General features: G+C 36.1%; 1 protein-coding gene across 6 annotated transcripts in view; it reads right to left on the reverse strand.

The window, feature by feature from the left end:
* Positions 1–16772, reverse strand: part of PLEKHA7 (pleckstrin homology domain containing A7) — a 147003-nt gene that overhangs the window by 48511 nt on the left and 81720 nt on the right. For all 6 annotated transcript variants that reach the window (XM_062575946.1, XM_062575940.1, XM_062575943.1 and 3 more), the window contains 4 exons: positions 14657–14740; positions 9852–9963; positions 2552–2656; positions 800–872 (listed from right to left, as the gene is read on the reverse strand). In XM_062575946.1, the coding sequence (XP_062431930.1) occupies positions 800–872; positions 2552–2656; positions 9852–9963; positions 14657–14740 (374 nt within the window). The remainder of the gene's footprint in view (positions 1–799; positions 873–2551; positions 2657–9851; positions 9964–14656; positions 14741–16772) is intronic.

The raw sequence follows: 16772 nt of genomic DNA on the forward strand, positions 1-16772 counted from the left end.
GGTGTTGCTTTTTTGTTTGTTTCTTTGTTTGTTTATAGATAAAGACAGAAGAAAAAGCTTCCCGAATAAAACTTCTATTGAAGCCTATTGTGACAGTATGAACTGTAACACCCTGCATAACATGACAGGCTTTCCATTTAGCATTCCATATCTAGGCTGACTACTATAATTAAGAAACCACCATTACTACTGGCTCTAAAGTAATAAGCAGCAGAAATGCTGAAGCTACAAATATGAATTCAAACTTCACATTCTGTAATGCTTTCCAAGAATTTTAACATGCAATACAGTATTTGAAACTTCACAGCAGCCCTATGTAATATTATGCCATTATTCCCAGTTCAGACTAAGATTACATCTAACGTTTTTTTGGTAGAAATGCTGGCTTCAGAGTTCCCACTCTTACATTAGCCCTCAACTTAAAGTTGAATCAATTCCCTGATTGAGTCACAGTGCATTCTCAAAATCAGTTGTGCAGGTTCCAGCAAGTAGGCAACACAAGGCAGAACAAGGATGGGAAAGAAATCTTGAAGTGGTTTTGCTGCCAAATATTTTGTAATGTAAATCTTGGCGCAAAACAAAGATATGTTATGTGATGAAAGATCATACAGCACAGTCTTGATCCCAACTTCTGGCCTGAAATTTGCTGTACGCTAAAAAGATATAGGTAAATCAGTTTCATGATGCATCTTCCCAAACTACCTGACTGTATCTAAAGAATTATGTTAGCTTATTCTTACAACATGGTGAACAGGTAAATTGTTACAAAAAAACTGAAAGATTTTATATTACTACTTACCTTTGTAGTAAAACAAGCAATAATCAGCAAGCACAAACCACCGTCTTTTCCATAATCTCATTCCAGAGCTATCCTGAAATGCAAGAAATGTGATACACTTTTCATTTAAAGAAAGCTAACACCTAATTATACAGTGCTGTGCCAATTAGTGGCTTACCACAAGTTTACCCGAATATGGTATTAAATGCAAAAATAAGTGTTTTATGTTTTAGCAAAATACGTATTAAGAAAATTATATTCAACTACAAAACGATCACCCAGGATACAATATTCAAACTGACAATTTTTAATAAATCATTAAACTCATACCCAAGGAATACTCATCTTAATCTTATACACAATCAATGCACATTTTTTTCTAGACTATTGTCTAGCAATGAGGAAATGAGTATGTATCCAGATGGCAAACTCCAAGGACTGCTTTTAGACCAAGATAAAAATCACTGCACAGGCCTGAAGTATGACCACACATCTCAGAAAATGATCCCCTATAACTCTATAGTTAGCTTCCCATATGCTGCGTATAGCTAAAATACAGTGTAATCAATATTTCTTAGGAAACAAAATAGGTTGCACAATGTACAAGGTTAAATGAAGTATAATTTAACATGCTCATTGCGATCTATAGATGTATTTATAATATGTATCAGCGTAGTAAAATGAGCAGTATTTATATTGCAATTTATTTTAGAAGACTGTAAAATTGTCAGATTATAACCTAAGTATAATCTAAACTGTTTTAGGCTTTGATAAGAGTGTTATATATACACACATTATTTTTCTTATTTTTGCAGCTATATTAAGTATGGAACAACTTTCTTCCCTTTCCTTTTTCATGCTACAATACTGTCAACACATATTATGTCTGAGCTCTGATTCTGTCCTGAAAACTAATGGACTTGGGTAGTGGATGTCGACAGCACTGATGGTGGAACATAGATCGCCACACAGCAGGAAGTGAACTGCTGTCAGCAATTGCAATTTCCTGGGGATTTAGAATCGTAACTGTATAACTCAGATTTCAGCCTTCTCTTTCTCACTCCTTAACTTACCTGCTGGATCTCTGGTGATAATCTGGTGAACACTAACTATCAAATTTGAAGGAGAAAAATATTTTTCTCCTACAGCAAATGGCTTTATTTGCTTTTTTATCCAAAGATGTGCTTTTGTCATTTTAAGAGTTCAAGATGCAACAGTTGTAAAATACTGTGCATTGACTGGAATCCTATAATCCAGCCTTTGTCGGGGCACTGGTTGTGGTGACAGCAGTGTGGTGAACAGGTCCCTGTCTCCCTTCATCTTCTCTCTCCTGCTTCTAGAGAACAAAAGACAAGCGAGTTGGAACTAAGCCTTTGACCAGGGTACAGGGGCGTAAGTATGCAGACAAAGGCCTTCATGGTCAGCCTCAGGTTTAGAGTGCATTCTGAGGGAGACAAGATCAGTATGGCAGTAAGCCAGCAGGACAAAACAAGGAAAATAATCAGATTGAGATAACAAAGTTATAGCCTCAACATTTAACCATTATAGTAGCACTTTTCTCCATTTCTGAGTCCAACCTGTACATAAAACTTGGGTTTCCTACCGGCCTCCTGCAAAAGCCACTTCTTATGGAAATAGTGGGAATTCCAAACACTATTCTGCATCACTAATATCCAGGCTGTTTTTTCACTCTTACCTGAAAGGCACTTGCTTCAATTTGAGGATTAATTATATTGAAAACACATAGATGGAAACAGATGATTACATGCATACCTGCTTGTGTAACCAGCCTCTTACTATAACAGGAACATTAGGATTCCTCCTGATAGCTTGCTCCCTCTTTCCAAAGCTATGAACTTTACTTCCAGTCTTCACAACCTGTAAAGTAGTATACTGTAGCTGTGTGGTTTTTTTTTTTTTTTTTTAACTGTACTGCCGCAGATAACTTCACTGCAATAATTCATACTCATTACACAGATTTATTTATAGCATTTTCAAGGGCAAATAAACAGACAATAACATTTACAATATTGCAAAGTCAATATACCATTCTCATCAACATATCAAGTCCTCTTAAGAAAATGTGCCATCTCATTTTAGTCCTGTTATAAGGAAGTAGCATAATTTATGTCTTTTATATCTGTTTTTTGAGTACCTGTGAAGGATGTGAGTTTGATAGACCGCTGTATTTTATCCTTTAAGCAGATAGGTGATGGTATTAAAATAGGGCAGCAATTATGTAACACAAAATGTAAAACAGAGTAACACAGGTCATATACATTTTTACTTATCAGAGGTCAGGTCCTTACAGTGTACACTGAAATTTGAAATAGATATTATTTGATTATTTAAAATCATGAGCCAACTTGATAATATGTGTTGAAGAACCTATAACTCATTGCCAGTCTGCCTTGGCATAGACACCTTAGAGATGAACAACACTGAACCTGTGTTTTTGAGAAGGAGCCAAGCCTTAGCTTTTCTCCCATCTATCTTGTTATTGATTACTGAGCACAAAATACCTCTTCAGTTTATTAAGTGGAGTCTCACAAGTACACTTTGAAAAGCCAGTAGAACATAAACAAGTAGTGCTGTATTGACATACAGGGTATGCATACGTTAAGTTTACACGTTAAGACTAATGTACAGTATTTCCCATACCCATAAACAGCGCCAGAAAGGTCTTCCAGCTCCCAGCTAAAGAGCAGTAGCCCTAGTGACTGAAGTCTGAAAACCACTGAATTTCTGTCGTGCTTCAGAAGTATTTTTGAATCAACTAGAAGAACTGCTTGCAAGTCTCTCTGCAATGTGGTACAAGTCTCTTACATGCACAGTTCATGCTTATGAATTCTGCACTTGCTCTTCCTCCCTCCCCGCCACTCCTGTTTAAAGTCAAATAAAGTAGGCAGCTTAATGAGATGCCTGGACTTTGATCCTTCAAACAAAAGATGTAGAGTGACGTTGCTAAGGAAGGCACCTGGAGTGGATTAAGTGAAAATCATACGGACTGTATAATGGTTTCTGTTTTACTGCAACCCCAGTTTTGACTCACATGGGAGAAGCAGTATTAATCTACAGATCCATGAAAATGACAACAAGAATCTCTGGACGAATAACCTATCTGTTATTATCCAATCTCAACACAGTTTGCTACTGCAATTGTTTCAGGATCCTGAGGTGAAAAAATTGCATCTGGTTTCACCAAGCAAAAAAACTGTCCAGATTCATTCTGTCTTCTCCCTACAATGCCTCTCCAATGTCTCCATTGTTCAAATTTCTCCAGACAGCTGGCAGGGAACTGGTGCTTTGTTAGCTGGAGACAAACAGCAGCTCTGGAAACGAGCATATTTGTCATAGGCAAGGGATGACATCATAAAAATATCTCCACGTACTGTTTCTGCCTGCCAGGCAACATTTGGCCTGGAAGACAGCATATGTAATCATATAATGCTCTGGTAATATATGTTAACATAAAAATGAGTTAGGTTAAATTTTTCTAGAGTCCTTACTGTAATAAATTTCACACATTTCACACATTTCAGTAGACATGAACACACACATTAATGCAGAATTAAGAAAATAGCAATAATTAGATAAAAGCTAAAACTTATATTTTACATGTAACATGTTCTAATACAAAACAGCAATACAGATTTAAAACTTGTATGGAGATATCAAGGGGCAGACTTCACTAGGTAGATTTCCCAAGATCTGTTTAATATGAAGCAGCCTGCTGCTTTACTGAGAAGTCAGGTGAGCTACAGGCCAAGTTCTCTTTTGTGAAATGCACTGGTGCTTATGAGATAGGAAGAATATTAAGTGTAAATTCCAAGAATTACCTACCTGACTTCTCAGGGAGAGTCTGAATAAGATTTACTGGTGATCCAGTACTACACTGGAGATATCTGAACCACCCAACTGTACAAGGCTAACACAAACTGGCATTACTAAAACTGTTCTTGCTTTCAGCTTTCTGACAAGAGGTCTCTACAGACACTCACTGCTGTAAGACACGACTCAACAGCACATCAACCCACAACTGAACTATTTTTGTTCAGATCTAGCATATTGAGTCAAACTGAAACCAAGACTAGTTTAACAGGACAGACTAAGCAGCAGCACGTTTATGAGCAAATGCACATGCCATTCAGCTGTCCATGCAGGGAAGGGTGGCAATAACCAGGATAGGGCAAAAGACAAGCAGTATCTGTGCCAAAGTGCTCAGCTAAACTGACTACAGAGTGCTAGCTTTGTGCAAACACAGTGTCAGTCTTGACCACAGCATCTTTCTCTGTACTTAGCCACAGACCAACAGGCAGCAAGTCTGACACAAAAGGAAGGAGGAAATCAGGTATTTGGGATTTTGCTTGCCATTTCAAAGTATTTTGAATTATCGTTTATGTGTCTGTGTCCAAATACCACTTTAAACAAACATGAAGATGCATCATGAGGATCAAGCCAAACCATGCATTTTTTTAAAGGAAAAAACAAAAGTAATTAATGCAGGTAAGATTCCATTCTAAGAACTACTGCCACCCCACTATGTGTGTTGCAAATGCTAGATGCAATTCCTGAGTTACATGGGTGATTTAAAAGAGTGAGGACCAAACCTCTGAATGCTCTGAAAGCCAAAAATCTACGCTTTGCATGCTAACAGAAATCAACATACAAAATTTACATACAAAAATCAACAGAATCAACATACAAAAATCCTTATTTTTCCTCCCTGTTTTTATCCTGCAAAGAATCCAAGAGTTTTCCTCTTTTTTTTTTTTTTTTTTTTTTTTTTTTTTTTTTTTTTTTTAAGGCTGAATGAACTGAGGAACAATTAAAGTATAGCTGAACCAACCTTTCAGTAGGGTTTAAATCCCATTATTTCATCACATCCCTTTTCAGTGACTGAGCACTAGGATTCTCTGACTGCATTTAAACAATTCCAAAGTAAATTGCAAGAATATATTCGTAACGGTTACAGACCACAATATAGAAAAGCTATCCTTGGACTTACTTTTAAGAACAGAAACGTAAATATCCAAAGACCAAAAAATTTACAGTAAATGGGAGGGGGAAGAGCGTTCCTCAGAACACATATCCTTAATCAATATACTACCTATACTAAAAACAGAAATCATTTTACAGTGCACTGTATAATCAAAATTTCCACATCTTCCTTAGAATTAATCATCTCATTCTGTTTTAGAATAAAACAAATTGTAACTTATAATGAGTGCCAGGCCTTACTTCCAATGTCTGTAATAAGAAGTAAGTAGAAAAAATTTATTCATTTGTGCTGCATTAGTGTTTTCCTAACTTAAAATATTCTGATACCATTGTCATGGTCAAAGCAGCTGTCTGTGCTACTGATGCCGAAGTTACTTTTGACTTCAGTATGTGTGTCTTACTGCCTTGTTTGCCACTGACTCAAGTTTCTACCAAAATCAAACATCAAGAGTTGAAATTTTAAAATCTTTTTTCATCACTGCTTCATCTTCTCCTGTCTTTCCAGTCGCCTCCAACAGAGGAGGAAAGTGGCTAACTTAATTGTAAAATGTCAATCTATTTTTTCCTAAGACTGGATAATTAAAAAAAAAAAAAAAAAAAAAAAAAGAAAAGAAAAGAAAAGAAAAGAAAAAGGTAAAATCTATTTAATTTGAAATATATTTTTTAAATAGTAAAAAAGAAAACTGCATCCTGTTTGGAAAAAGAAAGTCGTGCTTTCACAAATACACATTTTGTATATGGGTGCATATATATGAGCTTGTGCACATGTGTGCATACACATGTGCATATGTATGTTTGTATGCACATGTACATGCACATGTACATGCGCATGTACACGTGCGGCTTTGTGGGCATGTGTGTACACGTGTGTCTGTGCATGTGTATATATATATATACACATATTTATATATATATACACACACACACATAAATATAAGATATAAGTATAAGATATAAGTATAAGATAAATATAAGTATAAGAACTCAATTTCACTTCCAGCCTAGGAGGAATACAAATAAATACATAGATAAGAAATGGGCTTAGCTCTTTTAAGCTCTAAATATTCTACTGAACATCTCTGATTGTTTTACACACAAATGAATTGATCAATCTTTACAGTACTGCTAAACTAATTAGCCAGAATATTTTTCAGATGAGGAAAACTGAAATGCTTGGAAATTAATGCTTTTGACTACATACATTCATCTATAGTGGCCCTGAAATTAAAGCCCTGCATTCCATACTCCAACTCTGGATGATTGCACTGAACGTCAGCCATCATTCCCATCACCATTACTTGTTTATCTTGACTGCCAGACCCATTCTTTATTTGTGTCTTAATCCTCAGCTGTTCATCTCAGAAGAATGCCAGCAACTATCAGTGGCATCGTCATTTCAATTATTCATATTGGACAGAATTCAACCAAAACACATTCTAAGCATTTATTTGGTAATAGATATATTATCCTACTGCCCATTACACTTTATTGCTTATCCTTCACATTCCCCCAATTTATGACTTGACCAAAGTACTCTGTAGCACTTTTGTAAGCTTCCACATTCATTCTATCAGATGGCTTAAGACTAAATTCCAAATGTACCTTAACATCAAACTGAAATAGGTTTTTAGAGATTTTATCTGAATTTTTCTCTTTCCTTTCTAGTCAATACGAACGATTTTCAAAATGATTAATAATAGGGAAAAATACTCATCTGAGCTGCCTACGAACGAACTAATCTTTGGAATAGGTAATTGTTCTTCATCAGGATTCCTTTTTGCTTTTTATTCCCTCAACTCCACAACCCTCAGATTTCAAAAGGAAGAGTGGACTGCAGTGCTGTCTCATCATCAGATGGTTCATTTATACAGTGGCAGCATCAAAATGGTTTATATATTATAAAGATTTATATATTTATATGCACGTCAAAGAAACATAATGGCAGTTTGATATGGATAAGCCTCATTTTTGTAATCTTCTTTCCAACACGCTTCTCACTGAAGAATGCGGAAGAGACACTGTTAGACAAATTCTTTTTCCAAACAATTGCTTTTTATTTTCAAGGTTTTATTCAATTCATGTTCAGAATCTAATACCACAATGAGCAAGTTAGAAGGCTGCATCTCTAGCATCTTGAACCGAGAGTGACAAAACTGCTGTGTAGCTGATGGTTTACCTTGCCCTCCCCAACCCAAGATGTAGCAATTCTTAGCTGTCAAATTCCTGCACAAGAAAGCCACGTACCAGCTCCTACACTTTGATTCAGTACTATTTCAATACTCACACACTGACAAACACAGACAGTACTGTATAAAACCAGTCTAAATTTGGCCTAGATACCTATCCTATAGCTACATAGAGTAAGATCATGAACAGTTCAGTATGTCATAAAACATAATAGTATTTCACAAAACACAGCAATCAGCTGTAAGAAGCTAGACACCTTTCCCATGACAAATAGAACATGGTTTTCTCTTCATGATTGTGTCTCCAGTCTGTATCTAGAAGCATGCTCTTTGAGAAGAATCTTATGGAATTAATGGAAGAAAACATTTAGAAAATAGGTGAATAGATCTTAAAGTCCAATCTCAGTATGCCAAGAATCAACCCTGAAATGAAGGAAACAGGCTACTCACTTTACAGCCTTCATTCTTTTTGCTGATTAACATGAATTTGGTACTTTGGGCTAAGGAAGATTTTAATAGACTTGTTTCTGACTCTGTAGAATGAAGTAAGTATGTCTGACAAAGGGAAGCAGCAGGAACGTGTGCCTGAGCGATGCTCACTTTTGTCAAAAAGTGTGCTCCTAGGTAAGTTAGAGCCAACTGGGGAACTGTATCACTGGGAAAGTCCCCATCTCAAAGCAAAGTGCTAGTCCCCATTAAGCTTGTCAGTTTTAAGAGTGAAAAGATGGGCAGAGGAGTCTTCCTTCCTCCTCTAATACTGGCATTAAGAAAATCAGAGCAAGTGAAATAAATACAGTAAACACAAATGCCCAAGTACTTTGGTAAGTCTAACTGTTAGAATACTGAACAGAAATACATCAATAACTGAACTAATCCATTAGGTCTACTGCTTTCAATAACTTCAGCTGGTACTTTAAAGATAAAAATATCCTTGAGAATCTTTGTATTTGTACCAATAACCTTTAATTGCAATATTACAGTTTGGACCTAAATTTTTTTTAAGCTTTTCATTAAATTATTTCCATCTTCTCCAGTATTCAGCCAAACAATACAAAACATTAGAAGAAGATTAAGTGATGCCATCTTGGCAAAAACATCTTTAAAATCAGTTTGGTAAAGTCCTTTTTTCAACTCAGTTATTTAACATGTTTCATACTTTTCCAGCTAAGTAGATCTCAGAAGTTTAAAAACCACACGCAAAATTAAGAAATCAATCTTATATCTCTGTTCTTTCAGTATTTTTTGCTTCTTTTTATCCAGTCACTTTCCACTCTTGCCATACTGTAATCTATTGTAATCTCTAAGAAGCATCCAAAATGGTTGGGGATACTTGAAGTACAGTTTTTATATAATTTATGCAGTAAGAAACAAGCCCTTTATCAATCCCAAATAATGGATTTTTCTGTCATTAACCGTTCCATGTGTGAACTTGTTGTATGCACTAACTGTGCACTAACATGACAGCAGAGAAGGATCCAAGATGCTACAAAGAGAAGCAACAAATAGTACGGTGTAGTAGAAAAGCTAGAACTGTGAATTGTAATTTCCAGTGTTCTGCAGCACATTTTGCCACATACACTGGACTACCAAATCATAGCTGGCATACTGGTATCACATATACTTAACTTCCATTCTTCAGGAGTCTCTCAAACTTTGTATGTCACCTAATCACTATTTTTCAAATTATTATCCAACATCTGTCATGGATATATGGTGCTGTCAAAAGGTTTTTGCTCGGGTAGAGGATATTACCTCTTCTCTGAGGCAAGTTATTAGACTTCTAGCCTAAACTCATGGTCCTAGTAAAATAAACAAAAGAATAATATTGGAATTAAAGTAAATGAGGTTCTAATCATCCAGCTCAAACAATTGTCTTTTTTCTTTACCTTAGAAGACGGCTTTGTATCAACAGTAGCTGTAGTTACTGCAGTGGATGTTTCACTGACCATACTTGAAGGTCTTTGGTTTATTTGTTGCTTGGACATAGGTGAATTCTGCCTAAAAAAGACACACAAACAGGTCTCCTAAAGCACATGATTTCAAACAGTCAGGTTTACTTTTTATATTTAATATTTGTGGGGAGAGCAAGTGACAGGCTCCTCAATCACAAGGCAAACATTTCTCCTGTGTCTGCAACTTCTCTTGCACCACCTCTATTATTTTGATTCCAGGCTTTTCCCAAGCACATGCTACCAGTGACACCTGATGATTGGTGTTTGCAAATGTATCAAGAGGAAGAAACTTGCGAAAGTGTCTACAAACCCAACAGAGAATCAAGATATAACAGAAAGCACTCAGAGTAGGTAAGGCCAATCCACAGAAACTAAACTGTGCCCAATTTACAGGCCTTGTTGCGAATGTGTGGAAGAATCGATAGTGGTGAGTGAAAGGTAGGAATCTGTACAAACACTTTGCAAGAATGAGTCACACCACAACATAAATTAACATAGGAATATCTTTTAAGCAGAATGATGCAATTCATGACAGCATCTCTAGGAATAACTGATCTCTGAATCATAAGGAACACCATTGCCTATTCTCTATACAGAAACTGTAGGCCAAGCAAAAATTAACACATACATTGATCCATACTAGATTGCTCCAGCTGTCTCCTCTATGAAAGGCTGACCTATTTTCAAAGTTTTATCTTCAGATGTGTCTACTAGACATAGACATGCGTGCAACATCTCTGTTCTGCCTATACTTGCACTAAAAATAACAACAAAAGAACTCACACCACTCATTCAACAGGCAGCACAAAACACCTTTAGCTGAGTGTTTGTTACCTTCCCAGAAAAAATCTTGGTATACGAGGTCATCTATTTAATTAAGCCACTGTCAAAACTGTGCTTTCTAGCCACTGAACTACTATGGTGGACTTTTCCATTAAAACTCCCTTAGTTTGGCTCTAAGGTCTTAACCAAAACACCAACTTTAATAACAAGCAAGCAACAGCTGACCCCTGAACAAACTGCTGAAATGGAACAAGAAACACCTAACTGAAGAGAGTAGAGAAAGCGCTAAGAAGTTACACAGCTTCATGTTTTAAAAAAAAGCGAACACAGACCTTGGGCTAGAGTGACCCAATACAATGAAAGCCAGTGATTATGAAAGCAGTACTTTTGCAACAGAGAAAACCATAAGCACCTGCCAAAACCAAGATCTGGGCCTCACTGTACATGGCCAGTACACACACAGGACAGCTCTGGCCCTGCAGAGGAGTTAACACAGAACCCAAGCCCACAAACTGCAAAGAAATGCAAAGAAATAGGGGCAAAGTGACTGACAGTATTGAAAGTGAACTGTAGTACAGCTGTAGAAAATCAAGGAGGAAATTCAGAAAAACTAATGAATCTGTTTTTCTTCAAAAAAATAAGCAAGCCTTTCTTTCTTCATCTTTCAAGAATTGCCTTATATTCCTGCAAACAGATGAGATAAAAGACCAGCCAAACTGGCATATTCTGTTCTACAGAAACTTTAAGTATCAGACACAGGATAGTCACATTTTTTTTAAATAGTGTCCCTTTTCCCTGTGTTGCACGTTTTCAAGTTAAGGCCATTCTGAATTTCTGAGAAGAAAATTGAAGATCTTTTCTAACTAACTAATAAATTAAAAGAAAAAAAACTCTGAAATTCCAATCTAAATAAAATATATGGCAATTTTATTTGTAGCTCTGATGAGGCTACAGCTTTAAAAAAAGTCTTCATTCAGGATTTATGCTGTACTTTTATCATCTTCACTTAGCTGATTTTCTGCATCAAGATCAATTTCATTAAGGGAGTTCTATATTTATCATTTTGTGTACATATTTACACAAGTTGTTTTCATGTTACATACCCTGAAGACATCATCTGTTTCACTAACAGTTCTGTTCTCCTCAAATATCTAAGTAATTGTCAGTCAGAACTCGAAGCCTTTCAAAGAATGGTATGTTTGTTGCTCAAGGAAAAAAAAAAAAAAAAAAAAAAAACACAGACTAATATGCAAGTATAATTCAAACCCTTCTGCTAGTTTTGCCTGCCAAAATAGAAAAGAGTTTGACTGGAGAATTCTAGAAAAACAGATTTCATTTTATTTTATAATAAATGCTGTTGATAACAGCAGCCAGTAACCTTGCTTAGCGTTACACACAATAAAATTCTTTTTTTTTTTTTTTTTAAGGTAACAACAAAAACTATGTGATGACTCCTTATCAGTTACTCTTTCATTAATCTCTTGGAAACAAAGTATGGACATCATCATTAGATCATACCAGCGGAAAACATTTTAAGCACAATCTTTTATCTGCAGCTCAACATTTGCAATGGTAACAGTTATCATCTGTAGGGCAGAGGTGGCAGGCCTAACAAAATACTCACAATTCAAAAGTGTTATTCATCTAGAGTTCTCAAAATCATACGCATTCAGGGCACATTTTATCTGACAAAATGTAGACAGCTACAGTGCTGCTCTCAGATGAGTCAGCCATAGAAACCTCTTTCCAGGCACTTTTTGATGTAATCCTTCTCATTCAAAAAGTAGACTTCTAAATTAGATTAGCTGAATCAAATCATAAAGGTATCTATTTTGCTCCATTGACTATAACTTAAAAAAAACCCAACTATTTAAAGCATAGACATCTAGCATGAGATGAATCCTTCCTTTAAGGTTTAGCAAGCAAGAATTCACTGTAACTCTCCAGAGAAAGAAGTGAGTGTTAATAAGTGTAAAATCTTGTGGAATCCCATATGCAGGATGTGTATGCCTCAGCAGCCGAGCCCTACATCAACTTGTGAGTCAAACCAATAGGTGGTATTTTCGAAAAATGTAACAACATAATTTCACAAGTAATAAGTCACAACAGCATTAAAGATCAAATTCCTGTTTATGAACCCCTTAAGAGTGCTACTACTTCAGACAGGGTTCTTGAGGTGCAAGGAGAAGGATCTCACAATGCAAATGTTTCCAGAGAGCATGCAAATCCAGAGACTACCTTCAGAATTTTAAGAGACTATCTTTCCAACTGCGTCCTCTTTGTGTAAGCCACTTCATGAAATACAATGTGTGATACAAATTCTAAACACCTGATCTACAACCTTGATTCCAAACAAATCTCTGATGCCTTAGGAAGAAGATCCCAAACCACCTCACAGCCCCATTAGAATTTCTATGCTTGAGGACATTTAAAGCCGATTATAAAGCTAAGAAAAATGTTTTTGCAAAGACTGTTTTCTAAGTAGTCCCTACAAATACTTATTCCTCTCTACATCTCTCCAGTTATTCCCTCTTCAATGGGAATAAAAATTACTTATTCTACTTCATTGTAAGATTTTTTCCCTCCTTTTTCAAACCATCTCAGTGCAAGTAATTAAAACCTACAGAGAGCAAGCCGTAACAGTTTGGACTGTCCATTTGACTGCCCTCCAAATATTCCAAATACCTGTTTCAAACATTTCTGATTTATATAAAGAGCACTAAAATCACCTGCCACCACTCACTTGCTCTTTCAATTCTGTTTTGACGATTACAAAACCCACAAGCCAGGGAAGCGTGACCAACCCAGGAGAGAGCTCCAGGGAGTGCTGTCCAAACACTTTTCCCTAACACTGTATAATTTTTTTTTTTTTATGTTAAACTTGATTGGACCTGCCCAACAGATTAAAAGAGAAGATCAATTAATGGATAGAGGCAGGAACATGCATATACAGAGGCTGTTGTCCATACTGCCTTTGAGATGTGCTCCATGGCAAGATAACTGCTGTCTTTGCTGAATGACTTGAGCAGCTTGTTTCCATACCTGCAAAGGGCCAGCCATCATCAGAGCAGTATGCCACATACATATCACGCAACAGGTGGTACAACCTCCAGCTTGGTAACTAGCCCACAGCTCTTTGCCCTAGACCACAGGCCTCTCCAACACACTACAGGATAGGCCCAACATTCTTCTAGTTCATACTGGTCCTCAACAGGGGTGTTAACATAGGCCCAACTCTTAGACTTGCTTTGGACTTAATACTCCTTTTTTTTTTTTTTTTTTTTTTTTTTTTTTAAATACAATGCTAATTTAAATTAAACATAAATCAAATGTCACGTAATATGAAATAGAAAGTGTTCAAACTAGTGAAGGCAGCCTTTACAAACCACCATATCCAGGCTAGTACAACATGATGTCAGAAGCAAATTAGTATATGGTGTGGATGGTGATGGTAGTAAGCCTTTACAGTGGAAGAGGAAGTGATCCAAACCAAGAGCAAAGACTTAATCAGTTCCACAACCACTTCAAGCACATGCGTTTCACCTTTTTCATCAGTCAATCAAGATAAACTAGAAACTAATATCTCATTCAATTTCTCTGGAATAGATTTAAATTGAAGAATGAGAATTTTTGAATAAATACCAGCCCACAAGGCATCTAATCTAAATCTAAAGCATAAAAAACCCCCAAGGGATTACAATGCAAACTGCTAATGCTTTGTATATTTCAGTTTTAATATAAACCTTTCAGTTTCCTATAAGAGCATTTGACTTCTCTGTTCTGTATATTTGACATTTATATAAAGCTAAAGCATCTTAACGAGAATTAAATTTTTAAGTATCAATCATTTGTATGGTAGTTTTGCCACTGCACCAGAAGAACTGTCAAACTACTGACCTACTATGGGTAAAAATGCTACTGCTTAAATCTCTTGACATGGGTATAACACTACTTACTCGTCTCGCAAAATAAATTCAATATTCTCTGGAGAAACCTGTCCTGTCACAGGATGTCTAAATGACGTGGTCTGCTGATTATGGCTGAAAGGAGAAAAAAAAAAGTTAATATTAAATGCTGAACTCAATAAAATACAGCCACAATCCCTAAAAGGTAGGACTATTTCTATTGATGTTTTACTGTTGCTACTCCAGAAATGAAACATTTCTTTGGTCTTTTCAAGACAGAAATATTTTCAGCTCCTTCTTGCATTCTTGTTGAATCTGCCAATAGCATGTCGCACCACTTAATTATTAATTGGGCTAATGTTTTAGAAATAAACTAGTTGCAATCTTTGATCTGAGACACACACTTGAATTTCTGACTATTTATACCTGACTGTTACAAGATTATTTAACTACTAACATAGAAATCAAATGATGTATATTACTGATCTGTACTTCTGCAAATTTCACAAAACAGAACCAGCAAAATAGTGTACAATTCAGTTCTGCACAAAACTATATTATCTAATGAGATCACATAGAGATATTTTGTGGAAGCCATGTTACATGTGTTTTTTTTCCCGTGATATAGCATATCTTTGATGATTTTTCTTTTCATCTCCACACACAGCATCTTATTCAAATTAGTTGCTCAGTTGTACAACACACATAGAACAACATAATTTAGCATCTCATCTGAGTTGCACTAAAATTGAGATTTTCTATCAACTCTACCATCAGAGTAATGCCATTTGGAGGCTTTGCTGTCCTCTGTGAAATATTACCGTCCACTAAACACAATTATTTTTATCAATATGTGTAACTGTACTCATCAAATGCAGAAGTACAGCGCAAAGGAATTTCATTTTAAGATATTCTAGTAGTTTTTGTGTCTCTTCAGAGAAGATCAACTGAAATAATTGTATAAAAAAAGAACTCGTAAAAGAAATCCTGCACAATCTCATACCTATCAAGGCCCTTATTATGAAGCCCTATCCAAAGGAAGTACCTATAAAAATTGCAAATCTTGAAGAAAAAAGAAATGAAAAAAAATCTTATTTAATAATTATAAAGGTTGTGGCTAGTATGCTGTTAGGGGGCCCTGGAATCTGAAAGGATTCTAATTTGTTTTTTCCTCAATACACACAAACTGAAAGATCAGTTATTTAAGATACGAAATTTCTTTTATATTTTTTATCTGTTATATTCAGAAAGCAAAGCCAGTAATAAAAACTATGAAATGGCAAGGCTATTAAATGATTTATATTTCAACAAGCAAGAGAATGCACACATCATCCACCTCTCTGTTTTAAAGAAGATTTGGATCTTTTTCCTCCCATGATGCCCAGTCATTTCAAGTCCTCCGGATTAGACCCAACTATCTAGCATCGCAGAACGTCCCCCAGAAATAGAATATGGCATACACACACATTTGGGGGCTTCAAACTAACAAGTTTCCAAAAAGATAAAAGCCTTTCTGTAGAACATAGGAAAGAGCAAAAAAATAAAACGAAGAAAACAAAACACCCGTCCTCCCCAAAACACCACAGAACATATAGCACTTGTAAGCAGCATAGGACACGCCTTAGTAACAAAAAAAAGTGGTCAAGAATCTCTTCTAGCTCTTCACAAAAACTGCCGAAGTGGGGAAGATGCTGCTTGCGCTGTACATTTTCCCCCCTTTTCCAATACGCCTCGCTACAGGAAGGCCTAGGCAATTGACCAATGAATGAAAGTTTTCAGTGACAAAGTGAGAGCTGTGACAACTTACATTACACCAGAAAGATTTTTCCAGACTTGTTTATTACAAAAATTCTAGTCTTACAGCCATAAAAAGCTGCGAACAATGTATTAGGCCATCAACTACCGCCACTGCATTAGTGACAACACATTTCCCAGACTGGTGAGAACCAGCCTCTAGCAGAGCAATGAGCTAAAGAAGTACATTTTCAGTTTCTAAACTCGCCAGTTTTCCCATAAAGTCAGAGAGCAGGAGAGAGGATTTAGAGTAACCTTGCAGTGCTACCATCCATAAAACAACCATGATCTTTTTCTCATAAAAGTACTGAGGAGTAGTGTTTTCTAAAGAAACACCTCTACAGTTGGTTTATATGCCAGTGTTGGGGTATAC

This window comes from Rhea pennata, chromosome 5 (genome assembly GCF_028389875.1).
Source record: "Rhea pennata isolate bPtePen1 chromosome 5, bPtePen1.pri, whole genome shotgun sequence".
NCBI classification, from domain to species: domain Eukaryota; kingdom Metazoa; phylum Chordata; class Aves; order Rheiformes; family Rheidae; genus Rhea; species Rhea pennata.